Source organism: Theropithecus gelada, chromosome 4 (assembly GCF_003255815.1).
Source record: "Theropithecus gelada isolate Dixy chromosome 4, Tgel_1.0, whole genome shotgun sequence".
Lineage (NCBI taxonomy): Eukaryota > Metazoa > Chordata > Mammalia > Primates > Cercopithecidae > Theropithecus > Theropithecus gelada.
The window spans coordinates 116,630,257-116,657,887 of record NC_037671.1 but is presented as its reverse complement, the minus strand read 5'-3'; the positions used below and the strand labels follow the sequence as shown (position 1 = coordinate 116,657,887).

The 27,631-nt window shown below is 41.8% G+C and overlaps 1 protein-coding gene across 6 annotated transcripts in view; it reads left to right on the top strand.

Annotated features, from left to right (window-relative positions):
* The first annotated feature begins 554 nt into the window (after positions 1-554).
* PCMT1 (protein-L-isoaspartate (D-aspartate) O-methyltransferase) overlaps positions 555-27,631 on the top strand; it is a 60,560-nt gene continuing 33,483 nt past the window's right edge. For 5 of the 6 annotated variants that reach the window (XM_025381381.1, XM_025381382.1, XM_025381379.1 and 2 more), the window contains exons 1-3: positions 555-1,332; positions 21,375-21,479; positions 23,055-23,086. In XM_025381381.1, coding sequence (XP_025237166.1) covers positions 1,104-1,332; positions 21,375-21,479; positions 23,055-23,086 — 366 coding nt within the window. In that variant the 5' untranslated portion in view covers positions 555-1,103. The remainder of the gene's footprint in view (positions 1,333-21,374; positions 21,480-23,054; positions 23,087-27,631) is intronic. The other variant, XM_025381383.1, reaches the window with a different exon arrangement.

Below are 27,631 nucleotides of genomic sequence, written 5' to 3'. Positions count from 1 at the left end.
GCTAACACGGTGAAACCCCGTCTCTACTAAAAATACAAAAAATTAGCCGGGCGTGGTGGCGGGCGCCTGAAGTCTCAGCTACTCAGGAGGCTGAACCCGGGAGGCGGAGCTTGCAGTGAGCCGAGATCGCGCCACTGCACTCCAGCCTGGGCGACAGAGCGAGACTCTGTCTCAAAAAAAAAAAAGAAAAAAAAAGAAAAAAAAAAGATTACTGGGCTAAGTGATGGCTGGATTCTGTCAGTCTCAGGTCAAATTACGAGTCAGCGATTTGGACGCGACAAGCGATGTTCTCAGTGAGCTTCTCACTCATGGTCTTGCAGAGCTGATAGCAATAAAGCTATGGTGGAATTTGTGAGGCTTAATTAGGTGGAAATGCACACTTTTGTCGGGAGAATAACACGTTCACCAGAGGACACAGTGGTATTTTTTAACCAATCGCAATTCTTTACGTTCGTATTATTCTAAGGGAGCAAAGCTTTGCCCCAACCCCCACCCCCATATTCTTCCACTCCCTGACAGCTTTAGAACCAGGGTTCCAAAGTCTTTGCTTAGCCTAACGGTGACATGTTTGTCACAAAGCCAGAGGCCGGGGTACTCGGGTTAGAGAGGGCCTTTGTCGTTGGGTTTTATTCTTATTGTGTTATTCGGGCTCCACCGACCCAAATACCAGTCAACTGGGTTGGGCGAGGTAGGAACGGATGAAGCCCACCGTCTAACAATCTGGACATCTATAGGAGGAGATCCGCCGCTCGAAACAGCTGACCCAGCGGCGACTGCGGAACCACCAGGAGCGTCTGCAAAGATCGACCCCGCCATCCCGCCGTCCCGCTCGGTGACCGCAGACGCAGCCGGGAACGCGACTGATCAGGCTACGGAGCCCGGCCGCAGGGCGAAGTCGGTGCGGTTCGAGGCCTCAGAAAGGGACACGCAGCAGCGGCGGTGGCGCTGACTCAGCCTGGCCTCCCTGCAGTCCCCCTGGCAGCCGCAGCAGCCACAGCAGCCACACGCGCGGGCAGCTGGGCCACACGCTTCCCCCGCCCTCGGCCCCACCCGGCCGCACCCTAGGCCGCGCGGCGTCACAGAGCGCATGCGTGCCGCGGGGGATGCCGGGAGCGCGCAGTGGCGGCAGCAGCGGCGACGGCAGTAACAGCGGCAGCTACAGCGGGGACGCGAGCGGGGCGGTGACGGTGTGGGAGGTGGTCTCACTCTTGGGAAAACTGCTGGGCACCGTCGCCGCGCTGAAGGTGGTTCTGTACCTGCTCCGAGTGTGCTTAGCGATGGCCTGGAAATCCGGCGGCGCCAGCCACTCGGAGCTAATCCACAATCTCCGCAGTAAGTGCCACCTCCGCCCGTTGTAGGGCAGCTAGGGCAGGCTGGGCCTGGACCGGCTCCCCCTGGGCCGTCTGGAACGTTCTGTCTGCCCCCGCGCGCCTGTTGGAGGGCTTCGGCGCAGAGTTGCCCCAGTAGTCCCGAACGGCGTGCGCTTGCAATCGCCTCCCTCGGGACCTGTCACTCGTCGACGACGTGGACTGGAAGGGGAGAGAAAGAGCCAGGGGCCGCTGGTGGTGGGGGCAGGGGCAGTCGTCTCCCTGCAGGCCCTGGGGGAGGGAGTGCAGTACAGGTGGTGCTGCTGTCACTCAGGTCAGCGTCCGGGTCCGGCTTGTGAGGGGCGTGCCTTCGGGGTGGGAGCGTGTGGGCTAGGCCTTGTAGAGAGAGTGGGCTGGCGCTCAGGAGACCCCACGCTCGTCCCCTGCATTTTTCTCACCTTCCTCCTCCATAATCAACCTCGCTGCGAGCTTTCCCTCTTATGCAGCCTCCCCCGCCCTCGGTTTTTTCCCCTGGAGGGAGATGCCACCGTCTGATACAGGCGAGGGGAGGAAGATGAGAGTATTGCCATTGCAGATGCTGGGAGAAATTTCTCGGGCGGCTGTCCAGTGGAAAGCTCCGTAGGGGGCGGAGAAAGAACAGAGGATGCTGTTCCTGAGAGACTTGTGTTTCAGGAGCCTTTACAGGTCCTGGATCAACAAAGGGTTGCGTGTCTAATGTTCCAACTTTTTTCAGGGCTACCATAGGCTTTAAAAACCTTGTATGGAGTTTCTTTATATCACTCTCTTACTGTATTCCTTCTTCTGATGATAATTTTAGGGTAGGATGATTGCTGTGTCACTTTCTTTTTTTAAATCGAAATATAGCGTCCCCGTTTTGTTGGGAGACTACAAGGGCCACAGTCTATAATAATCTCACTGGTCAGAATTTATAACACTCTTTGCTACTAACTTTGCAGTAATCATATCTTGCCACATGGTATTTTTAATTGTCCTGTGTTACTTAGCTTTTCATGTGTTTGTCTTATCTCCCAACTCGATTTGTAATTTCCTTAAGGGCTGGCACCATTAAAATTTTTTTTTGGCCGGGCTCGTTGGCATGTCTGTAATCCAGCGCTTTGGGAGGCCAAGGCAGGTGGATTACCTGAGTTCAGGAGTTCGAGACCAGCCAGGCCGACATGGTGAAACCCTGTCTCTACTAAAAATACAAAAATTAGCCGGAGGTGGTGGTGCCTGCCGGTAATCCCAGCTGCTTGAGAGGCTGAGGCAGGAGAATCGCTGGAACCTGGGAGGCAGAGGTTGCAGTGTGAGCCAAGATCTTACCACTGCACTCCAGCCTGGGCAACAAGGGCAGAAACTCCATCTCAAAAAAAGAAAAATTTTTTTAAACTTCTCTAAGAATTTAATAGTCATCCCTTTTTTTCATAAATGCCCATTAAGTGTCCATTATATGCCTAAATCTGTGCTAGACAGACCAAGGTGGCTGAAAGAAATTAGGAGTGCTGTTTGGCACATGGTTGGTACTTTTTTTTCTTTTTTGAGACGGAGTCTCAGTCTGTAGCCCAGACTGGAGTGCAATGGCAGTCTTTAGTCACGCAGCCTCCGCCTCCTAGGTTCAAACAATTGTCCTGTCTCAGCCTCCCGAGTAGCTGGGACTACAGGCGCCTGCCAGCACGCCTGGCTAATTTTTGTATTTTTAGTAGAGAAGGGGTTTCACTATGTTGGCCAGGCTGGTGTCGAACTCCTGACCTCGTGATCCGCCCACCTTGGCCTCCCAAAGTGCTGGGATTATAGGCGTGAGCCACCGTGCGTGGCCAGTATTTAATATATTAGTCATTTTCAATTTTTTTTGGTGGGGGGACAATACTTAATGTGGAAACTGACTCTTTAGTGTTTGGTAACAGAGAATGTTTGTTTATTTTTTTTGACAGGATTTCACTGTCACCCAGGTTGGAGTGCAGTGGCGTGAGCTTGGCTCACTGCAACCCCTGCTTTTCGTGCTCAAGCGATTTTCCCACTGCAGCCTCCTGAGTACAGGGGTGCCACCATGCCAGGCCAATTTTTGTAGTTTTTTTTCTTTTTCTGATAGTTTATGAGATGGGGTCTTGCTATGTTGCCCAGGCTGGTCTTTAACTCCTGGACTCAAACGATTTGTTGGACTCAGACTCCCAAAATTTTGGGATTACAGGGGTGAGCCACCACATCTGGCCATGGTGAATGTTTAGATGTTAACTTTTTTTTTTGAGACGGAGTTTTGCTCTTGTTGCCCAAGTGGAGTGGAGTGCAATGGTGCAATCTTGGCTCACTGCAACCTCTGCCTCCTGGGTTCAAGCAATTATTTTGCCTCAGCCTCCTGAGTAGCTGGGATTACAGGCGCGCGCCACCACCCGGCTAATTTTTTGTATTTTTAGTAGAAACAGGGTTTCACCGTGTTAGCCAGGCTGTTCTCAAACTCTTGACCTAAGGTGATCTGCCTGCTTTGGCCTGTCAAAGTGTTTGAATTACAGGCGTGAGCCACTGCGCCCAGCCTAGATGTCAATGTTTTGTCAAGCATTGTCAGGTTCATTTTATGGAATGATGCTTGATTGGAAATGGACATTTATGTGGTACAACAGTAGTATGAAGTATGATTTGGGTTCTCGTGGATGGCACATAAGCTTAATATGTTGTAAATATTTTTATGAAATCCCTTAACATGATCTCAGTGCCTCCTACTGCATTATATGTACCTGGAACATTTTGTACACAAATTGTGATTAAGTAATTTTCCAACAGTAGATTATCATAGTAGGCACTTGGCTGTGGCAGAAATTTGTAATCAATCAGGCTCTTAAAGTCTCTCCTTTTTGGGCCAAATTTGTGGTAAGCCAAGACTAGATAGATCTTTTCCCAGTGGTTTTATAATCACTTTAATGTATTACATTACTGTTCTTAGCTGAAATTTCTAAGAATGTTTTTCTGTCAGAAAATTTAATAAGGAATATTTAGCATACATAGATGTTGATTTTGCAAATAGTTTAATACTAGATTTATGATTGTTAAGAGGAATTTAGAGTAGTATAGTTGTTTAGCTTCTTTTGTAACACTTGTGCAACTTTAGTTTCAACTTCTTGCTGAGGTAATTCTAGCTAATAGATTTCTTTTTGTTAGCTTATTATAAAAGTAATATTTGCTCATGTGAAAATTGCAATTGATATAAAATTTGAAAATACTGCCTTCCTTCCTCATTATTCTACTGTGTATATTCTGTCTAAGTTAAAGGTTTTTAATTGAAATCTTAGAAAAATATAAAAATGTGATTATGTTGATGTTGAAATGAAAAGGGGCCTGCTTACTAGAAGAGGAAGGAAATTACAGTTTTAATTTTTTTTTTTTTTTTTTTTTTGAGACAGTTTCGCTCTTGTTGCCCAGGCTGGAGTGCAATGGTGCGATCTCGGCTCACCACAACCTCCACCTCCCGGGTTCAAGCTGTTGTCCCGCCTCAGCCTCCCAAGTAGCTGGGATTACAGGCATGTGCCACCACGCCCAGCTAATTTTGCATTTTTAGTAGAGATGAGGTTTCTCCATGTTGGTCAGGCTGGTCTTGAACTCCCAACCTTAGATGATTCGCCTGCCTCAGCCTCCCAAAGTGCTGGGATTAAAGGTGTGAGCCACCGCGCCTGGCCAATGGTTTTTTTTGTTGTTGTTGTTTTGTTTATTTTTAAGAAGTGAAGCTTAATATAATTTGTTAAGAATATTTTGTTTTCCTTTTATATTAGAATCCATCATAACAGCAATATGGTTGTATGATTTCATAGATGATGCATCATTTATAGAATATTTCAGATTGTAATGGTAGATTTCTTATGTCATGGCTTATATCATAACCACTCTTAAGTAACTTAGAACAGTGACTAAAACTTGAGCATGTTTCAAAATCTCCTGGATCACCTGGAGAGCTTGTCAAAACACAGATTGTTGGAGCTTGAGAATTTGTATTTCTAACAGATTTGTAAATGGTGCCAGTGCTGGTCCAGGGACTACATTTTCAGAACCAGTAACATGTAGAATTGAAAATTATAAGGTTGAATTCTGCCAGCATTTCAGCTAAATCAGTGTTATGCTTTAGAATAATGTTTTAGAAAAAGCCGATAGCAGTCTTGCCCTATAGAGTGCTTGGTGATGTTCTCTATATTGTCCAATGTGGTAGCTACTAACTCCGTGTGGCATTTAACATTTGAAATGCGGACAACTGAAGAACTGAAATTCGATTCTTTTTTAAAATTAACTTAATGAAATAATCACATGTATCTAGTAGTTACCATATTGGACAGCACAGGTCTCTAGAAATGAAAAATACAATTATTTTATGATTATGGACTGGTAATGTGCTCATGAAACAAATTAGCTGAATTTAAAACAACTATGAGCCTGCTTAATCCAGGGAATGTGACTATTTAAATAATGTTTATATTAAAGTTAACTTCCTACTTGTATTGAGATAATTTCAAGCCATGGTAAAATTTAGGAAGATAGCCAGAGTAGTTGAGGTGATGTTCTGGAGCAGGGGTATTTAAACCAGAGGGTTTGTGGGAAGTTAACTTAATGGATAAGCTTTAAATGCTATACAGTAGTCCCTCCCTTATCCCATGGTTTTGCTTTCTGAAGTTTCAGTTACCCCAAGTCAACTGAGGTCTGAAAATATTAAATGGAAAATTCCTGAAATAAGCAATTCATGAGTTTTAAATTGTGTGCCATTCTGAGTAGCATGAGGAACTCTCTGGATGTCCCACTTCATCCTGCCCGTGACATGAATCATCCCTTTGTTCAGCATATCCATGCTGTCTACACTACCTGCCCGTTTGTCACTTAGTAGCCTATTTGGTTAGCAGTGACTGTCACAGTATCACAGGGCTTGTGTCCAAAAAATCCTTATTTTACTTAATAATGGACCCAAAGTGCAAGAATAATGGTGCTGGCATGTAATTATACTTGTTCTATTTTATTATTCATTATTTTTGTTAATTTCTTAATTGTGCCTAATTTATAAACTAAACTTTATTATAGGTATGTTATATATAGGAAGCAAACAACATACAGATGGTCCCTGACTTAACAGTGGTTTGACTTACAAGTTTTTTACTTTACTGGATGTAAACCTGTCATAAGGGACATAAACCTGTTATAAGTTAAGGAGGGCTGAGTGCGGTGGCTCACACCTGTAATCTCAGAACTTTGGGAGTCTGAGGCAGGAGGATCGCTTCAATCCAGGAGTTCGAGACCAGCCTAGGCAACATAGTGAGAATAACATTTGTCATTTTCTCTACAAAAAATAAACAAAAGTAGCTGGGCGTTGTGGTGCATGCCTATAGTCTCAGCTACGTGGGAGGCTGAGGTGGGAGGATCACTTGAGCCCGAGAGGTTGAGGGTACAGTAAGCCACGATCATGTCACTGCACTCAAGCCTGGGTGGTGGAGCAATACCTTGTCTCCAAAAATAATAAGAATTACAAAAAAATGTTGAGCATCTGTATGGGCTCTATGGGCTTTGGTACTGTATATGGTTTCAGGTATCTATTAAGGGTCTTGGACTGTATTCCCTGTGGATAAAGGGAAACTACTGTACTGACCACTGAAAGCAATTAAGTTCTTTTATCTATTTTTATTTGTAAAAATAATTCAGTCCATTCCCCTAATATGTCAATTATTTCTACTTATGTTTCTTTTGCATTCTTGACTTTGTCACTTTACATATATAATGTTTATAGAATTTGTCATTCAGTCAGCTGATATTTGAGTGCTTTCTATATGACAGGCACTGAGGATACAGCAGTGAACAAAACAAACATCCACTCCCTCTTGTAGCTTCTAGTGGGAGCAGCCAAGTATAGTATGTCACATGATAAGTGATAAAGTAGGGAGGGAGGACAGAGTGTGTAGGGCAGTAGGTTTATAGTTGTAGAGAAGGCCTCAGTAAGGTATCATTTGACCAAAGACTTGCTGGAGGAGTAGACACAGATCATGCAGCTAGACTTGGGATAAGCATTCCAGGCAGAAGAAATAGCGAATTCCAGATTTGGATTTAGGGTGTGGGAGAAAGATTGGAGGCAAGGATCCAACACCAGGGTTTTAGGTATTGGCAACTGGAATGATTTGCCATATTCTAAATTGGAAATGGTGAGTGAGTGAGCAGCCACGTTTATTCTGTGAGGAGGGGACTGTGAGAGATCAGGAGATTATTTTGAGGAATGCTTTTCTTATAAGACATTTAAGTCAAGATCTTTAGTAGGCATTTGAATATGCAAGAATTATGATGATTTGTAGTTTTTATATCCTAAAAGCATTTACTTTTGTAAATAAGGAAATTATTTTCTACTTCTATCTACAGCACCAGTTCTTAGCCACTAGTAGGTGTTGCTACTAGAAAAGAGCACTTATTGTTTCCTTTTTTTTTTTTTTGAGACAGAGCCTCTCTCTGTCGCCCAAACCTCCAGCTGCAGTGGCGTGATCTTGGCTCACTGCAACCTTTGTTTCCCGGGTTCAAGCGATTCCCCCACCTCAGCCTCCTGAGTAACTGGGACTACAAGTGCACACCACCATGCCTGGCTTTTTTTTTTTTTTGGTAGAGATGGGGTTTCACCACGTTGCCTAGGCTGGTCTAGAACCCCTGGGCTCAAATGATCCACCCGCCTCCGTCTCCAATAATGCTGGCATTACAAGCATGAGCCACTGCGACCACCCACCATTGAGTCTTAATATTCCATTACTTTTGTATGTACATGGGAAAAATAAAACCAGCTAGTAAAATCCTAAGAAATTGGGGCCTTGGAGTCCAGAATATACCTTCTCATTTTGACTTATTTTAAGCCAGTCTTATGGATAGGTACTAGTAAGTAAACTTAAAATCCTGTGTGTATGTTTAAATTTAAATTATATAAAAATAAATAAAATTGGCTGGGTGTGGTGGCTCATGCCTATAATCCTAGCACTTTGGGAGGCTAAGGTGGGTGGATCACCTGAGGTCAGGAGTATGAGATCAGCCTGGCCAACAACGCGAAACCCCATCTCTACTAAAAATACAAAAATTAGCTGGGCATGGTGGCAGGAGTCTATAATCCCAGCTACTCGGAGGCTGAGGCAGGAGAATCGCTTGAACCCAGGGGACGGAGGTTGCAGTGACCCGAGATCACTCCATTGCACTCCAGCCTGGGTGAAAGAGTGAAACTGTCTCAAATAATTAAATAAATAAATAAAATTAAAAATTTTTATCTTTAGTCATACTAGCCACATTTCAAGAGCTCAGTAGCCACATGGAGTTAGTGACCACCCTGTTGGACAGTGCAGATAGAGAACAGATCTGCCATCACTGAAGGTGCTTTTGGATTGCAGTAGATCTTGATGCTTGGCTGTAGTACATTCTAGTTAATAAGATCTTAGGCTGTAGGAGGGGAAAGATTCAATTGTGCTGTTACAAAAATATTTTTATTAATACTATATTTAGCTTTGGTTAAATGCTTTCAGGGTGGCAGTGTAAAACTAAAGATTATCGGATAAGGGCGATGAAGATAACAAGAGGATCAGCATCTTACATGGTGCTTTGAAGGGATTGAGGTGGTTTGGTTTAGCAAAGGCTTTATGGAGCAGTGGTGTTTAAATGTGAAGAAATGTCATGTAGTAGAGGGTCGAGCCAGGACAAATGGGAGGCAGATTTTGGCTCATTATAAGTAAGTATTCAGAAGGCTATCCTAACAATCAAAGAGTTGGCTTTGAAAAAGTGTTTTCTGTCACCGAATATGTTGAAGCAAAGAATGGTTGACCATTTCACTGTAAGGGATCTTGTAGAAGGGATTTTGTCATCAGATTTGAATGTACGCTAGATCTCTAAGAACCCTTCCAAATCCAAGATTCTGTGATTTCCCCCCCCCCAGTGGTCCTTTGTACCTATATTTTATGATTTTAAAAAATGTTTTATATTATTTTTTGAGACAGAGTCTCACTCTGTTGCCCAAGCTGGTGTGCAGTGGCGTGATCTCGGCTCACTGCAACCTCCGCCTCTCTGGTTCAAATGATGCCTTAGCCTCCCAAGTAGCTGGGACTACAGGCATGTGCCACCATACCCAGCTAATTTCTGTACTTTTTGTAGAGATGGGGTTTCACCATGTTTGCCAGGATGGCCTGGAACTCCTGACCTCAAGTGATCTGCCCGACTTAGCCTCCCAAAGTGCTAGGATTACAGGAATGAGCCACTGCGCCCGACCAATTTTTTTTTTTTTTTTTGAGACGGAGTCTCGCTCTGTCGCCCAGGCTGGAGTGCAGTGGCCGGATCTCAGCTCACTGCAAGCTCCGCCTCCCGGGTTCCCGCCATTCTCCCGCCTCAGCCTCCCGAGTAGCTGGGACTATAGGCGCCACCACCTCGCCCGGCTAGTTTTTTGTATTTTTTCGTAGAGACGGGGTTTCACCGTGTTAGCCAGGATGGTCTCGATCTCCTGACCTCGTGATCCGCCCGTCTCGGCCTCCGAAAGTGCTGGGATTACAGGCTTGAGCCACCGCGCCCGGCCGACCAATTTTTTTTTTTCTGTCTTTTTTTTTTTTTCCTGAGACAGAGTCTTGCTGTGTTGCCCAGGCTGAAGTGCAATGGTACAATCTCAGCTCACTGCAACCTCCGTCTCCCCGGTTAAAGCAATTCTCCTACCTCAGCCTCCTGAGTAGCTAGGATCACAGGCATGTGCCCCACCACACCTGGCTAATTTTTGTATCTTTAGTAGACAGGGGGTTTCACCATGTTGGCCAGGCTGGTCTCAAACTCCTGACTTTGTGATCTGCCCGCCTCGGCCTCACAAAAGTGCTGGGATTACAGGCCACTGCGCCTGGCCCAATTTTTTTTTTTTTAAATAGGGTATGGATTGCATGAAATTACTTGTGGAGTGTATGTGTTTTAGTAGCCAGCTACAGAAGTTTAACTTCTAATGTTACCTGCATTTTAAGTTTTGTATAACATTGTAGTTTGTTAGTGATGTAAAGGCACCATCTAAATACTATGTAAATTAAAAGTTATTAAGGTATAGTGAGAGAACCATTTTTTTTCCCCCATTGGTTGGCAGAGAAAAGTACATATTTTAAATAATCTCTGGTACTTAGAGAATATGCTTTACCATAACTTGCCATCACATAAAATTCTTCCTTAATTATATTGTGAATTTTTTTTTTCGTTTTTGAGACAGAGCTTTGCTCTTGTTGCCCAGGCTAGAGTGCAGTGGTGCCATCTTGGCTCACCACAACCTTCACCTCCCGGGTTCAAGTGATTCTCCTACCTCAGCCTCCCGAATAGCTGGGATTACAGGCACGCGCCACCATGCCCAGCTAGTTTTTGTATTTTTAGTGGAGACGGGGTTTCACCAAGTTGGCCAGGATGGTCTCAATCTCTTGACCTCGTGATCTGCCTGCCTCGGCCTCCCAAAATGCTGGGATTACAGGCGTGAGCCACCGTGCCCGGCCATATTGTGAATTTAAAACTAATTCCTTTCAGACTTTTTCAGTACAGAAAGTACTTTGGGAGTGTCTCAGCTTCTACTTAGCATCTGTCATGCCTAATGATTCTGAATGGGAAGAAAAAGGTGGAAGTTTTGTTAATTTCTTACTGTTTTTCCAGACATGTTGATAGCAGAGAAGAAATGTAGGGTAGGTGATTAACAGCTATCCAAGTCTTATAAACTAATGTAATAAGGTAATTATTTCTTTTATTGAGATGTAACCTTGTAACAAGCTTAGAAAGTTTCTATATGACTTGAAATCCATCTGCAGCTTATTTTCTTTCTTTCTTTCTTTCTTTTTTTTTTTTTTTTTTGAGATGGAGTTTTGTTCTTGTTGCCCAGGCTGGACTGCAATAGCGGGATCGCAATTCACTGCAACCTCTGCCTCCCTTGTTCAAGCGATTCTCCTGTTTCAACCTCCCAAGTAGCAGAGATTACGGGCACCCGCCACCACATCTGGCTAATTTTTATATTTTTAGTAGAGACGGGGTTTAACCATGTTGACCAGGCTGGTCTCAAACTCCTGACCTCAGGTAATCCACCCGCCTCGGCCTCCCAAAGTGTTGGGATTATAGGCGTGAGCCACCGCGCCAGGCCTGTTTTCTTACCTGTATTTTCAGTTCTTCATACCAACACAGGGCCTCTTTATTTTTTCATTTCTGCCAGAGTTTTCAGCATTTTTCTGTTCCCCCAGATCGTATATCTTAGAATAATCACTGATTCTTTCAGACTGTCATCAAATTAACTCAGCAGTTCCTACAAATGCCTTTCAAAACCCTCCGTTTCACCATATTTTCATTGATACCATCCCAGCCCAAGTTCATAGTTGAAACTTAAGAGTAACATACCTGGTGTCTGATTGGTTGTCATACTTTTCAGTTTCCCTCCCTTCAGATCCAATCCATTCTACACATTATACTGATTTTCCTAGTTTACCGATTTCTGTTTTGTCACTTTGCTGCTTAGGTTTCTTAATGCTTACCGTATCAGGTGTAAACACCTTTTGCTTAGCTTTCCAGGCCTTTTTAGAGTCTGACATAGCTTACTCCCATGCTCCAACTCCAGTCCTGTTCTTCAGGCTGGTCTTATTTACCTCTTCATATGCTTTGTGCATGAGGGTACATTGTTCAGTTGCTATAACAAAGACCAAACAATACCTTAAACAAAATAAAAGTTTCTCTCTCCCATATCAATCCAAACAGTTCAAGGCTAATATGGTGGTTCTGTGGCGCTGAGGACCTAGACTCCTCTCTTGTTGCTCTGCTCTTTCCCTCATCTGCAAGGTTAAAGATAGTTTACCTTCACCATTTCCCTCTTCCAGCCAATGGGGAGGTAAGCAGGAGAAAAAGGAAAACACCCATTCCTTTTAAGAGCATGATCTGGGCTGGGCACAGTGGCTCACGCCTGTAATCCCAGCACTTTCGGAGGCCGAGGTGGGCGGATCATGAGGTCAGGAGATCAAGACCATCCTGGCCAACATGGTGAAACCCTGTCTCTACTAAAAATACAAAAAATATCTGGGCATGGTGGTGCATGCCTGTAGTCCCAGCTGCTCAGGAGGCTGAGGCAGGACAATTGCTTGAACCAGGGAGTCGGAGTTTGCAGTGAGCCGAGATCGTGCCATTGCACTCCAGCCTGGCAACAGAGCAAGACTCCAGTCTCAAAAAACAAACAAACAAACAAAAAACAAAAAGAGCATGATCTGGAAGTTGTATCCCTAATTTTTACATATGTTCCATTGACAAGAACTTAATTGTAAAGGTTCACATAATCACAGGGAGACTAATTGGGAATGCACCCAAAATAATTCTATTGCTATATACTGGATTATAGAGGATGCAGGTAAAAAGAAAATTGTGTGTGTGTGTGTGTGTGTGTGTGTGTGTATACACATATATAAAACTATGATATAACTATGTGAAGGAAGGGGATAGGTTTGTATTGTGTAAATACTCATCCATCTTGGCAGAAGGTCAGCAGATGATGTCTAAAGTAAATAAAACGCAAAATATATGTATACACACACACACACACACACACACATACATAAAATAAAATTCTATCACTATGAAAGTAAAGGAGTCCTTGCTGTATCTTGCTAATTGTAAGGGTGGGGTGTGTGTGTGTGTGTGTGTGTATACATATATATACACACATACATACTATCTATGATAGGTTAGGATAATTGAGAATATTAATTTTTAATCAAGTAATATATGTACATATTTAAAAGATACAGAATAAGATGAGCTTATAATGAAAAACAACATTCTTCCCCATTCCCCAACTCATTGCTTAGAGTGCACCACTTTTAACTGTTTTTGGTTCTTGTGGTTGCCTTCATATCTTTAAATCATATGCTTAAATTGATGTTTCGTGTTTTATCTACTTTAGATGTCATCTGCTGACCTCCTGCCAAGATGGATGAGTATTTACACAATACAAACCTGTCCCCTTCCTTCATATAGTTATAGTTTTTGGTTCCTCTTTTGTGGTTACCTTTGTAACTTTGAGTAATAGACTTTAACCTCTATTTCTTGTTCCATAATTTATAAACTGACACTACCTCTTAACCCATCTACTTGGTGAGAAAGGGTATTAGGGAGTTCCCGCTCTCATTTCCTAATTGATAGACAGTTCTTTTACATTTTCAGAGTTGATAACATTTACATTTTGTTTTGAGCAGTAAATAAATCTTACGCACTTAATTGTTGATTTCAAAAGTTGAAAGTCAGTAGCCATCATTAATATTTATGACTATATCCATACTTTGCTGAACTATGTAGTGTATTGAGTTTATTCCCTGCCCTTTGTTCCCTGTATTACAGGCTTTTCTACTATTGAAGACTTTCTACTATAAAAAGACTTTATACTATTGAAGGCCTTTCTACTATTGAAGAATGTTTTTCCTTTTTTTTTTTTTACCGCTCCATTAGTTGCTTGAAATCTTGCCACATTTTAGTTTTCCTCATATGTAAATCATAACTCTTGTATAGTGTTTTTGTGTTTTTCCTGGAATTTGATTTATCCTCTGTGCCCGTTTTCACCCATGCTTCAATTTGGGAAAAGAAACATTTTTCTTAACATGACCCTAATTTTTTCAAGGTTTTTATTATTTGGCTGATAGGTTGGATTCTATTGCATTATCCTTTTTGAATCCTGTTTTCACTTGAATCATTGCATATTTGGACCAACATTAGCCATTATTATAATCATTTAATTAGGGTCTTTAGACCCTATGATGGCAAGCAGATTGGGTATGGGTGGCTCTCAAGTTGTTCTCTATTTCAAAAAAGCCTAATGGTAATTGCACGTTTACCCCTAACTAGCCTGTGCATGCAAACTAAAACATCAAATTACTTTTCTGTTTGTTAGAAATATTTTAGGGCGCTGGCAGTTGTATATATCATAGATTACCAGTGATAGAAAAATGATTTAATAACTTAGTAAATATATAATAGTTTGGTTTAAGCATCTTTTAAAACATGGGATCCTGGGCAAAAATAAATAATAAGAAAGTTGTGAAAATTTTTGGAAACCACCCAGTAATGCCTAAAAAAGTTTTATTCTGAGCCTTGATGGGTTCAGCTTTTTAATAAATGATTGATGGCATGCTATTAATAACAATTCCGAGTTTTGGTAAATTCCATATGCCTTCATATCTATAGAGCCAAAGAAGCTCACATAAATTTGATAGAAGTATCTTATCGAGCTTGAAGGAAATGATTTCTTTAATTTACTTTGATTTTTAGAATGTACCTCAAGTACAGTCTTTAAGATATCACACTTAAGTGTCCATCTAGAGAGGAATGAATACAGTGAATATGATGATGGTTTCAAAAATTGATGAATATTTGGCAGTGTTGAGTGAAGCTGCCTAATCTGAAAAAAATAAGGCTTGAGGTAGTCATGATTTATCTTTATGTAAAAAATAGTTGACCAGATAGAAATTCAATATATTCTTTGTGGCTTCAGAGAATAACACTAAGAGTTTCATGTGAGTGAATTATAAAAAGGGAGATTCATCTTAATACAGAGAAATTGTCTAATAATCGGAATGGTCTGAATGAACTAGTAAGAACCACAATAATGGAACTCTTTTAGAAGAGAATATGGTACCAATTTATGAAGTTAGACTTGATGGCTACTAAAACCTCTTGTGACCTTGAGAGTCTATGAATCACCCTCTGGAATTTGAATTAATTTCAGGGAAATGAACCACTCAATTATTTTGGGAAATGAAATAGTAGAACTCACTAGGCTATTTGAATATGTTAGTAGCAGTATAGTGAAGTGATCATAGAAATCTAACATCTTAATTTGAATAACCCTACCTCTTATTTGCTCTGTTATCTTGGACTACATAACTAGTCTTTCTAACCTCAATGTTATGATCTGTCAAATGAAATAATAATAGTGCCTACTTTATAGACTTGAGACAACATAAGATTCTGTTTATTAGAACTGTATCTTTCACATGGTAAACATTCAGCAAATATCACAGCTATTATTACTCTGCTTTTAAAACTAAAAAAAAAAAAAAATGCTTTCAGGCTAGGGACAGGGGCTCATGCCTGTAATCTAAGCTGAGATGGGAGGATCACTTGAGGCCAGGAATTTGAGACCAGCCTGGGCAACATTGCAAGACCCACTCTCTAAAAAAAAAACTTTTAAAAATTAGCCAAGTGTGGTGGCATGCACATGTAGGCCTAGGTGTTGGGGTGGCTAAGGCAGGAAGAGCACTGGAACTCAGGAGGCTGAGGTTATAGTAAGCTATGATGGTGCCACTGCACTCCAGCCTAGGCAACAAAGCCAGAGCATGACTCTAAAAATAAAAAAATGGGGCTGGGTGCCGTGGCTCACGCCTGTAATCCCAGCACTTTGGGAGGCCGAGGCGGGTGGATCAGAGTTTCACTCTTGTTGCCCAGGCTGGAGTGCAGTGGCGTGATCTCGGCTCACTGAAATCTCCACCTCCCGGGTTCAAGCGATTCTCCTGCCTCAGCCTCCTGAGTAGCTGGGATTACAGGCGCCCACCGCCATGCCTGGCTAATATTGTATTTTTAGTAGAGACAGAGTTTCACCATGTTGGTCAGGCTGGTCTCAAACTCCTGACCTCAGGTGATCCATCTGCCTCGTCCTCCCAAAGTGCTCATATTACAGGTGTGAGCCATCATGCTCAGCAAAAAAAAAAAAAAAATTTAAGGTCAATTAATGACACTATAAAAGGTATAAATACAGACTTTCCAAGTAACAATGAATATTTTTTAAAATCAGCAAAAAAGGCACATCAAATAGAGAAAACAACGTAAATAGTGATAAACTAGAAAAGACAAACTCATATGGTCTTTCCATTTTAAAATATAAATTTTGGATAAATTACCCAAATAGAAAACATTATTTCTACACAAAGAAGCATAGGCAAGCTACCCAAAAAGGTCATTAGACTAAAACATTGAAAGCATTTTTAAAATTTTTATTTATTTATTTTTTATTTTTTGAGAGAGTCTCGCTCTGTTGCCTAGGTTGGAGTACTGTGGCGCCATCTTGGCTCACTGCAAGCTCTGCCTCCCGGGTTCAAAAAAATTTTTTACTATCTGGTTTATCAGTATGAAATGATATCCTTTGATTCCTTCTACTACCTGTACAACAATCAGTGATCTAATTCGACTTTCCCTTTTTTCCTCCTCCCATTGTTTTTAGTTGTATTCTTTCTACTTTGTCAGAGCATACAACATTTAAGTGCTATTATTTCACCCATGTTCCTATCTTTATTTTTGCCTTTGCTATACAATTGCATATGTGTCCTTTGCCAACATGTCCCTGGTTATCTCTTGGTTAGATGAAACACATCCTCTAGAAGATTCCTCAGAAAGGGCTTGTGTGTGCAGCATTCTCTGAGTTCCTGCATATTCAAAATGGTTTTTTTCCTTCCTATAGCCTTGATATTTGAAGGACAGCTTGGCTGGGTATAAAATCCTTGGCTTACACTTAAAAAAATCAGCTTTATTGAGGCATAAATTATATAAAAATTCACCAGTTATAAGAATACAATTTGAAAAATGTGACAAACAGAATGTGTAACCACCAACTTCATTATGATGTAGAACATGGGTCAGCAAACTACAGGCCACAGACCAAATTTGGCCTGCTGCCTGGTTTTATAAATTTTTATTGGAACACAGCCACACTTTCATTTATATAGTGTTTCTGGCTGTTCTTGCACCACAGTGGCAGTGTTTAGTAGTTGCAACAGAGATGATATGGCTTGCAAATCCTAAAATATTTACTATTTGGATCTTTACAGTTGTTTGCTGATCTCAGGAATAGAATGCTTCTTTCACCCAAAAAGTTTTCTCGTGTCTCTTTGCAATTAATCTCTTCCCTTCTCCTATCCCCTAGCAACTACAGATGGGCCTTCTACCACTATGGTTTTGGCTTTTCTTGAATGTGTTAAAAATTGAATCATATGTAGTCTCCTCACCTGGTTTCTTTCACTTAGATGAGTGCTTTTGAGATTCATTCAAGCCAAGTGTGGTGGCTCACGCCTGTAATCCCAGCACTTTGGGAGGCTGAGGCAGGTGGATCATGAGGTCAGGAGTTCAAGACTAGCCTGGCCAACACAGTGAAACCCCGTCTCTACTAAAAGTACCAAACTTAGCTGGGCGTGGTGGCAGGCACTTGTAATCCCAGCTACTTGGGAGGCTGGGGCAGGAGAATCACTTGAACCCAGGAGGCAGGTTGCCGTGAGCCAAGATCACGCCACTGCACTCCAGCCTGGGTGACAGAGCTAGACTCCGTCTCAAAAAAAAAAAGAAAAAAAGAAAAAAAAAGAGATTCTTTCATGTTGGGTAGATCAGTAATTCGCTCCTTTTTTTTTTTTTTTTTGGTAGAGACAGGTTCCCACTATGTTGCTCAGGCTGGTCTTCAACTCTTGGGCTCAAGTGATCCTCCTACCTTGGCCTCCCACAGTGCTGGGATTATAAGCATGAGTCACCGCACCTAGCCGTTCACTTCTTTTTATGGTTGACTTGCACTTTCTTTCCTTGAATTTCTTGAAAATGCTGCTTTATTCTTACTTTGCTTTGAATCTTGCTCTTAATTTTTATTTTTATTTATTGAGACAGGGTCTCACTCTTGTCACCCAGGCTGGAGTGCAGGGCATGATCAGGGCATACTGCATCCTTGACCTCCCAGGCTCAAGCAATCCTCCCACCTCAGTCCCCTGAGTAGCTGGGTCTACAGGTATGCGTCACTACATCCGGCTAATTTTTTAAGTTTTTTTGTAGAGGTGGGGTCTCTTCATGTTGCCCAGGGTGGTCTCGAGCTCCTGGACTCAAGTGATCCACCCACCTTGGCCTTCTAAATTGCTGGGATTACAGACCTGAGACACTGCATCCGGCTTGTTTGTTGCTGTTAAGAAACCTGTGGTGACCTAATTTTTTGTTCGTTTGTTCGTTTGTTTTGAGACGAAGTCTCGCTCTGTCACCCAGACTGGAGTGCAGTGATGCAGTCTTGGCTGTCTGTGACCTCTGCCTCCCAGGTTCAAGCGATTCTCCTGTCTCAGCCTTCTGAGTAGCTGGGATTACAGGTGCACGCCACCACACCCGGCTGATGTTTGTATTTTTAGTAGAGACAGGGTTTCGCCATGTTGGCCAGGCTGGTCTTGAACTCCTGACGTCAGGTAATCCACCCACCTTGGCCTCCCAAAGTGCTGGGATTACAGGCATGAGCCACCACACTCGACCTGTTTGTCTGTGTTTTGAGACAGGGTCTTACTCTGTTGCCCAGGCTGGAGTACAGTGACATAATCACGGCTCACTGTAGCCTCAACTTACTGAGCTCAAGTGATCATGCCACCTCAACCTCCAGGTAGCTGGAACCACAGGCACATGGCACCACACTGGCTAATTTTCGAATTTTTTTAAAGAAATGGGGTCTCCCTATGTTGCCCAGGCTGGTCTTGAGCTCCTAGACTTAAGCAATCCTTTGGCCTTGACCTCCCAAAGTGCTCGGATTACAGGCATGAGCCGCCGTGCCTGGCCTCTAATTTTTAAAATTCTTATTATAATAGGTAATTCGATCTATTTGTCTTGATTTTTTTTTTTTTTTTGAGATGGAGTCTCACCCTGTCACTCAGGCTAGAGTGCAGTGGCATGATCTTGACTCACTACAACCTCCGCCTCCCAGGCTCGAACGATCCTCCCACCTTAGCCTCTGAGTAGCTGGGATCACAGAGATGTACCACCATGCTCAGATAATTTTTTTTTCTTTTTTAATTTTTTTAAAGACAGAGCATTGCTCTGTTGCTTATGCTTGAGTGCAGTGGTGCGATTTCGGCTCACTGCAGCCTTCTCCTCCTGGGTTCAAGCAATTCTTGTGCTTCGGCCTCCTTAGGAACTGGGATTACAGGCATGTGCCACCATGCCCAGCTAATTTTGTATTTTTAGTAGAGATGGGGTTTCGCCATGTTGGCCATGCTGGTCTTGAACTCCTGACCTCAAGTGATCCGCCCGCCTCAGCCTCCCAAAGTGCTAGGATTACAGACGTTAGCCACTGTGCCGGCCCAGCTAATTATTTTTGCCTTGATGTTCTGAGAATTTTTTTCCTTTGCTTTAAAATCTAATAGTTTCATTAGAATGTATTTTGAAGTTAGTTTTTCCTGGTAATATGTTTACTTCCTGGCACATTTTCTTAGAATATAGTTTTAAATACAGGTTTTGTTTAATCAGCAGAAATGTATTTATTTGCATTTAGTTTTCTTTTTATATTAGTTTTGAATGGCGTTGGTTTGAATTTTTTTTTTCTTTTTCCTACTTTTAGGCATTTTGTGGACAGAGTTCATGTGTACCCCCTCCTGTTAGTATAGTGCCCTGCACCTTCTTTAATGGATGATGATATTGGTAGTGGGGAGGAAAACGGGAGTTAGCACATACTTGTGCATGATTCTTTTTTTTTTTTTTTTTTTTTTTTGACACAGAGTCTTACTCTATCGCTCAGGCTGGGATTCAGTGGCACGATCTTGGCTCACTGCAACCTCTGCCTCCAGGTTCAAGCAATTCTCCTGTCGCAGCCTCCTGAGTAGCTGGGATTACAGGTGTGCGCCACCACACCTGGCTAATTTTTGTATTTTTATTAGAGATGGGGTTTCACCATGTTGGACAGGCTGGTCTCAAACTCCTAACCTTAAGTGATTTGCCCGCCTGGGCCTCCCAAAGTGCTGGAATTACAGTTGTGAGCTACTGTGCCCAGCCTTGAGACAGGGTCATGCTTTCTCACCCAGGCTGGAGTGCAGTGGTATGATCATACCTCACTATAACCTCAAACTCCTGGGTTCAATTAATTCTCCCACCTCAGCCTCCTGAGTATTTATGACAACACACTTGTGCCATGATGCCCAGCTGATTGAATTTTTTTTTTTTTTTGTAGAGATGAGGCTTTACTATGTTGCCTTGCCTCGTCTCAAGCCCCTGGGCTCAAGCTGTCCTCCCTCACTGGCCTCCCCAAGCTTTGAGATTACAGGCGTGGGCCGCTGCATCCGGCCTTAAACTCAAATAACTAATTGTTGGGGAAGGCAAATATATTTTATTGATCTTGCTTTCCTTCTTGAGAAATTCACTTCTCCTGGCTCTACAACAGTATGGTCGTATCTTCATCCTGCCTCTGTGACTGCTCCTCATCTTTAATGACTCTGTTTCCTTTGCGTATCTTTTAGATGTTGGCTTTGTTTGTCTTCTCTATTTATTCTCTGGCCACTTTGAATTCACTTTGGTTGTTTCAGTTGCCATCCATAATAAATAGAAATCTTAATATCTATTCTAGATCTCTTTCCTGAGCTCCAGATCCATGTGTCCAGCTGACTACAGAGTATCTCCAGTTGTATGATCTGAAGCCGCTAACTGAATAGATAACTTACCTTTTTAGCCCTTAACTTTGATCCTTCTACAGGATTTCTTAAATCGGTAAATGGCATCAGCATCTCAACGATTACCCCCACTCCCACCCCCAAATCCAGTCAGTCAGGTATATATTACCTACCAAATATAACTCATTATCCTTCTACTTTTCTGTGTCCTTGCTGTTGCTGAAGACTAGGTTGGGCCGGGCGCTGTGGCTCACGCCTGTAGTACAGCTTTGGGAGGCTGAGGTGGGTGGATCATGAGGTCAGGAGATGAAGGCCAGCCTGGCTAACACAGTGAAACCCCATCCCTACTGAAAATACAAAAAATTAGCTGGGCATGGTGGCAGGTGCCTGTAGTCCCAGATACTGGGGAGACTGAGGCAGGAGAATGGCGGGAACCCAGGAGGTGGAGCCTGCAGTGAGCCAAGATGGAGCCACTGCACTCCAGCCTGGGGGACAGAGCCAGATTCTGTCTCAAAAAAAAAAAAAAAGAGAAACCAGGTTGCTGTTACCTAGTCCATTGCAACAACTTCCAATCATTCTCTCTTCCAGTTCAGTCTCTACAGCATAACTGGTGTAATCATTCTAAAATACGTCTGATCATGTCTCTCTCTTCTGAAAATATTTGCCTCATTTGTTTCAGAAAACGGAATCATCAAGACAGATAAAGTATTTGAAGTGATGCTAGCTACAGACCGCTCTCACTATGCAAAATGTAACCCTTACATGGATTCTCCACAATCAATAGGTAAGCTTTAGATTTCTGAAAACATCACATTTTTCATCATTTACTTTATGATTTTGGTAAGTAGAAAAAGCCTGGGACACAGATATTTATCTATTATTACCTTCTTAATTTGAATTTTATGACTCAGCAAGTTTCATAATCCCAAACGTGCCTATTTTAATAAAATTATGTATGTTTTTCTGTTTTCTGTTTTCTCAAACAATGTATACATAGTATAAAGAATTAAAAACATTTTTTGAAATAAAATATTTTAGTGAAAAAAAACTTTTTTTTCTGGAGATGGAGTCTCACTCTGTCACCCAGGCTGGAGTGCAGTGGCGCAATCTCAGCTCACTGTAGCCTCCGCCTCCTGGGTTCAAGCAATTCTCCTGCCTCAACCTCCTGAGTAGCTGGGATTACAGGCGCGTGCCATCACACCCGGCTAATTTTTTGTATTTTAGTAGAGACGAGGTTTCAGCATGTTGCCCAGGCTGGTCTCGGAACTCCTGAACTCGGGCAATCCACCCACCTTGGCCTCCCAAAGCTCTAAGATTACAGGCATGAGCCACCACACCCTGCTGTAAAACAAAAACAACTTTTAATGAAAACTTAAAGTATTAGCTGAGTTCTGAGTTTTCTTGAGGGGCCTTCGTGTTGACTAGAGATTAGTTTTCAGGTTAGGATTAATTTTTTAAATCAATATTTAAATCAGTAAGTGTGCTTAAGTTATTACTGACTTATCTGCTTTATTTGCCCTGCTTTTTTGGCTTGTGTTTGTTTTTAGAAAGTCCTGTATTTAACTGCTTCTCCTGAAGCAGGTTTTGCTGAACTGCTGAGCCTTGGCAGTGGGCGCCTTTGAGGCTTAGAAGTGCCTCAGGATTGTGTCAGTCGGATGCCATGCTATCTTCTTTTGAAGCACTATAACAGTCAGCAGAGAAGATCCTGGGGAGCTTCTGAACCCCGAAGGCACCTGCTACCACCGCTCAGTGAAACTTGCTTCAGAGGCAGAAAGAAGCAGGTAAATAAGTTTTGAGAAAGCAACACCAGAGGAAAAGAAACTAAAAGTTAAGAACCATGAAAAGATTGTGTGAATTAACATTAGATGATAAGATAAAGAATAAAATGAAGTAGTTTATTGGTCTTTTAAGCTACTTTTTCAGTTATTCTAGTTTTATTTTAAGTTGACAGAAATATGAAGCAATTTCATTTTGCACAGACTTTGTATACCTATTACACATGAAAGCTTATTTTTAAAAAACAATCTGAAGGAAAAAACAAGCCAAAAATATATCAACTCTCAACTTACTGAAATTCTTCCTTTCTTAGCTGACTCTACAGGAGAAGAAATTTTTAGCTGCCGTACTTTAGAGGGACTGTTTTACTACATGAGCACATTACCCTTCAGCATGATTATATTTTCTAGTTTTAACTGCTGGGTGGCAGTACTCTAATAGATGTAATTTTTATTTTCTTGAGATCATAAAAGCTAAAAAAGAATTATTGTGAAAAATAACATATGGATGGTAGAAAAGAAATTATGTGAAATAGTGTATTTTTGCAGCTGACTGTATCAGTAGTTCTCTTCTTGTTTTGCAGGTTTCCAAGCAACAATCAGTGCTCCACACATGGTAAGTTAAGTTTGTTCACTTGGTTACAAATGGATCATATTTTTCTCTATAATCATTTACTTTAGTAAAAAAGGTTTAAAGAAAGTTTTAAATTTTTAATTATATCAATTTATCATCTATGAGTTGTGTGGACTGGTAATGAACATCATTTTCTTTTTTGAATGTCTTATTCTTAATAGAGGGTCTGTAGAAGGAGCTTTTTAAGGTAGAAACTGGCATATTAAAGTTTTTGGTGGTTGTCAGTATCTGTGACATGTAAAAATTGAACATAAAAGGTTGGTTAGTAGAGAGTTAATTAAAGGAGATAATATTTTAAAATAGTATAATGGACATTTTATAGAAATCTCAAGTTGAATATTTCACATTTTATATGGAAAATTCATTAGGGAATGTTTAAGTATAAGAGCCATTAAGCTGCATAGCTCTTTGAGAAGGACTTAGTTTGAGTGATCTAGCAGTTTTAATTTGTTGGGAATTTTCTTGGATTTTATTTTATTTTTTTGAGACCAGTTCTTACTTTGTTTCCCAGGCTGGAATGCAGTGGTCTGATCATCACAGCTCACTGCAGCCTTGACTCCTGGGCTCAAGCAGTCCTCCCACCTCAACCTCCCAAAGTGCTAGGATTACAGGCATGAGCCACTGTGCCCAACCTTTTGGGGGGTTTAAATGTCAGTATTTGAATGAGTGCTCTTGTTTTATTTTGTAGGAAAGAACAATAGCTGTTCTTTTCTTTTTCTTTTTCTTTTTTTTTTTTTGAGCTGGAGTCTCACATAGTCGCCCAGGCTCGTGTGCAGTGGCGTGATCTTGGCTTGCTGCAACCTCCGCCTCCTGGATTCAAGTGATTCTCCTGCCTCAGGCTCCCAAGTAGCTAGGATTACAGGTGCCTGCCACCACACTCAGCTAATTTTTTGTATTTTTAGGAGAGATGGGGTTTCACCATGTTGGCCCGGCTGGTTTTGAACTCCTGACCTCTGGTGATCCACTCGCCTTTGCCTCCCAAAGTGCTGGGACTATAGGCGTGAGCCACTGCGCCTGGCCAGAACAGTAACTTTTCTGATTCTCTGCAAGTATTTGGGGTTGGAGAAGCTCTTATTTAAACTTAATACTGAAATAAATTCTATTTGTATTTATAGTGAACTGATAATTATACTAGAAGAAAAAAGCAGACATAAACATTGAATAGAAATGTCTTTTTGAAACATGATAGAAAACACAGAAGCCATTAAAAAAAGTGATACATTTTGAAACTTACATATCTAGGATTTTTGCAGAGAAAAAAATGTTATAAGCAAAAATTAAAGAGGAAAAATTGGCTGTGTGTGGTGGCTCACACGTATGTAATCTCAACACTTTGGGAGGCTGAGGCAGGAATATCGCTTGAAGCCAGGAGTTTGAGACCAGCCTGGGCAACAAAGCAAGATTCTGTCTCTACAAAAAAATTTTAAAAATTAGCGTTCCTGTAGTCCTAGCTACAAGGGAGGCCAAGGCAGAAGGATTGTCTGAGTCCAGGAATTTGAGGCTGCAGTGAGCCATGATTGTGCTACTGCACTCCAGCCTGGTTGACAAGAGAGAGACCCTCATCTCAATAATAATAATTAATGATTGAGGGAAATACTGTAATACATTTGACAGCAAGGGAAAATTTCAATATGTAGACATGTATGCATATATTTGTGTTTGTGTGTATCCTGTTAATAAGTAAAAGACCAGTAAGCCCAAAATAAAATGTGTAAAGGACAGGATTGATAGTTCATCGTGGCCGGGTATGGTGGCTCACATCTGTAATCCCAGCACTTTGGGAGGCCGAGGTGGGCGGATCACCTGAGGTCGGGAGTTCGAGATCAGCCTCACCAACATGGAGAAACCCTGTCTCTACTAAAAATACAAAATTAGCTGGGCGTGGTGGCACATGCTTGTAATCCCAGCTACTTGGGAGGCTGAGGCAGGAGAATCGCTTGAACCCGGGAGGCGGAGGTTGTGTTGAGCTGAAATCGTGCCATTACCCTCCAGCCTGGGGAGCAAAAGTGAAACTTTTTTTAAAAAAAAAAAAAAAAAAAAAGGCTCAGATAGTTCATTGAGCAGAAATACAAATGACAGTGACATTTAAACAAAAGATGCCATCTTCACGTATTAAATTTTTTTTTTTTTTTTTTTTGAGATGGAGTCTTGCTCTGTGGCCCAGGCTGGAGTGCAGTGGCGTGATCTCAGCTCACTGCAACCTCCGCCCCCTGGGTTCAAGCAATTCTCGTGCCTCACTCGTAGCTGGGATTATAGGCATGTGCTACCATGCCTGGCTAATTTTTGTATTTTTAGTGGAGATGGGGTTTCGCCATGTTGGCCAGGCTTGTCTCAAACTCCTGACCTCAAGTGATCCATCCGCCTTGGCCTCCCAAAGTGCTGGGATTACAGGCGTGAGCCACTGTGCCTGGCCATTAAAAATTATTTTTGTAGAGACAGGACCTCACCCCAGGTTGGTCTTGAACTCCTGGGCTCTAGTGATCCTCTTGCTTTGGCCTTCTAAAATGCTGGATTACAGGCATGAGCCACCATGCCCAGCCTCATCGTCACTTATACTTAGTAAATTGCAAATTAGCATTATAATGAGGTACCAGTTTTCAACTATCAGATTGTTAGAGATTAAAAACTTTGATACTCTGTATCGGAAATGGAAAACTGGCAGTCACATACTTTTTTGTGTGGGAGAGTAAATTGAATGTTTTTGGAAGACAATTTGGCAGTATCTATCAAAATGTGAAATAAATATAACTTAGATTTCCCAGTTTTATTTCAAGATATTTGTCCCATAATATAGTTACATGAGTGCAGAATGACTTAAGTTATTTATTGACGTCTTATTTATTATAATTATAAAAAATAGCAATGTCCACAAATGGTGGATGGTTAATAAATTATAGTACAGATGCTCCTTGACTTACATGGAGTTATGTCCCTATAAATCCATCATAAGTTGAAAATACTGTAACTCTAAAATGCATTTAATATTCTTAGCCTACCAAACTTCATAGCTTAGCCTTGCTTACCTTAAATGTGCTCAGAACACTTACATTAGACTATAGTTGGGCAAAATCAACTAACACGAAGTCTATTTTATAATAAAATGGTGACTATCACGTGTAATTTATTGAATATTTTGCTGAAAGTGAAAAATAGAATGGATGTATGGGTACTCGAAGTACAATTTGTACAGAATGTGTATCATTTTTACATCATTGTAAAGTCGAGAAATCATACGTTGAACCACTGTTAAGTCAGGGACCATCTTAACCTCCATGTTGTGGAGTATTGTGAGACGGTTAAATGAAGGAGCTCTGCAAGTACAAATATGACAAAGTCTTCAAGAAATACAGTATAATACTTACAGGTAGTTTTTTGGGTGGGAAAAATAAGAATGAGTATAAAAGTTGAGTCCCAAAGGGTATTTAGAATGTTCTTTAATGTGTGAAAATCACATATGCACACATACTTGTACATATATGTTTTTCTTTGGGAATGAAAACTAAAAATGATTTATTCTAAGATAGGGAATTAGCTTATTTGGGACATACGAGTGGAAGTGAGATCTGATTTTCACTGTATGTCCTTGATCTGTTATCAATTTCTTTTTCTTTCTTTCTTTCTCTTTCTTTCTTTCTCTTTTCTTTTCTTTTCTTTTCTTTCTTCTTCCTTTTTTTTTTTTTTTTTTTTGAGACACTGTCTCACTCTCTTGTCCAGGCTGGAGTGCAGTGGGGTGATCTTGGCTTACTGCAACCTCTGCCACCCGGGTTCAAACAATTCTCCTGCCTTAGCCTCTCAAATAGCTGGGATTACAGATGTACACCACCACGCCTGGCTAATTTTTGTATTTTTAGTAGAGACAGGGTTTTGTCACATTGGCCAGGCTGGTCTTGAACTGCTGGCCTCAGGTGATCTGCCTGCCTCAGCCTTCCAAAGTGCTGGGATTACAAACTCGAGCCACTGTGCCTGACCTGTTATCAATTTCTTTATTCCTTTTTCTTAATTTTTTTAACATTTTAATTTATTATTATTATTATTATTGAGATGGAGTCTCCCTCTGTCGCCCAGGCTGGAGTGCAGTGGCACAATCTCAGCTTAGTGAAACCTTTGCCTCCCAGGTTCAAGTGATTCTCCTGCCTCAGCTTCCTGAGTAGCTGGATTTATAGGCACCTGCCACCACGCCTGGCTAATTTTTGTATTTTTAGTAGAGACGGGATTTCACCATGTTGGCCAGGCTGGCCTCAAACTCCTGACCTCAAGTGATCCATCCTCCTTGGCCTCCCAAAGTGCTGGGATTACAGGCCTGAGCCGCTGCACCTAGCCCTTAAGTTTTTAGTTTTTGGTTTTTTTTGAGACAGGGTCTTGCTGTGTTGCCCAGGCTGGAGTACAGAGGCATGATAATGGCTCACTGCAGCCTAGACCTGCTGGGCTTAAAAGATCCTCCCATCTTAGCCTCCTGAGTAGCTGGGACTATAGGCACATACCACCACCCCTAACTTTTTAAAAACATTTTCTTTAGAGATGAGGTCT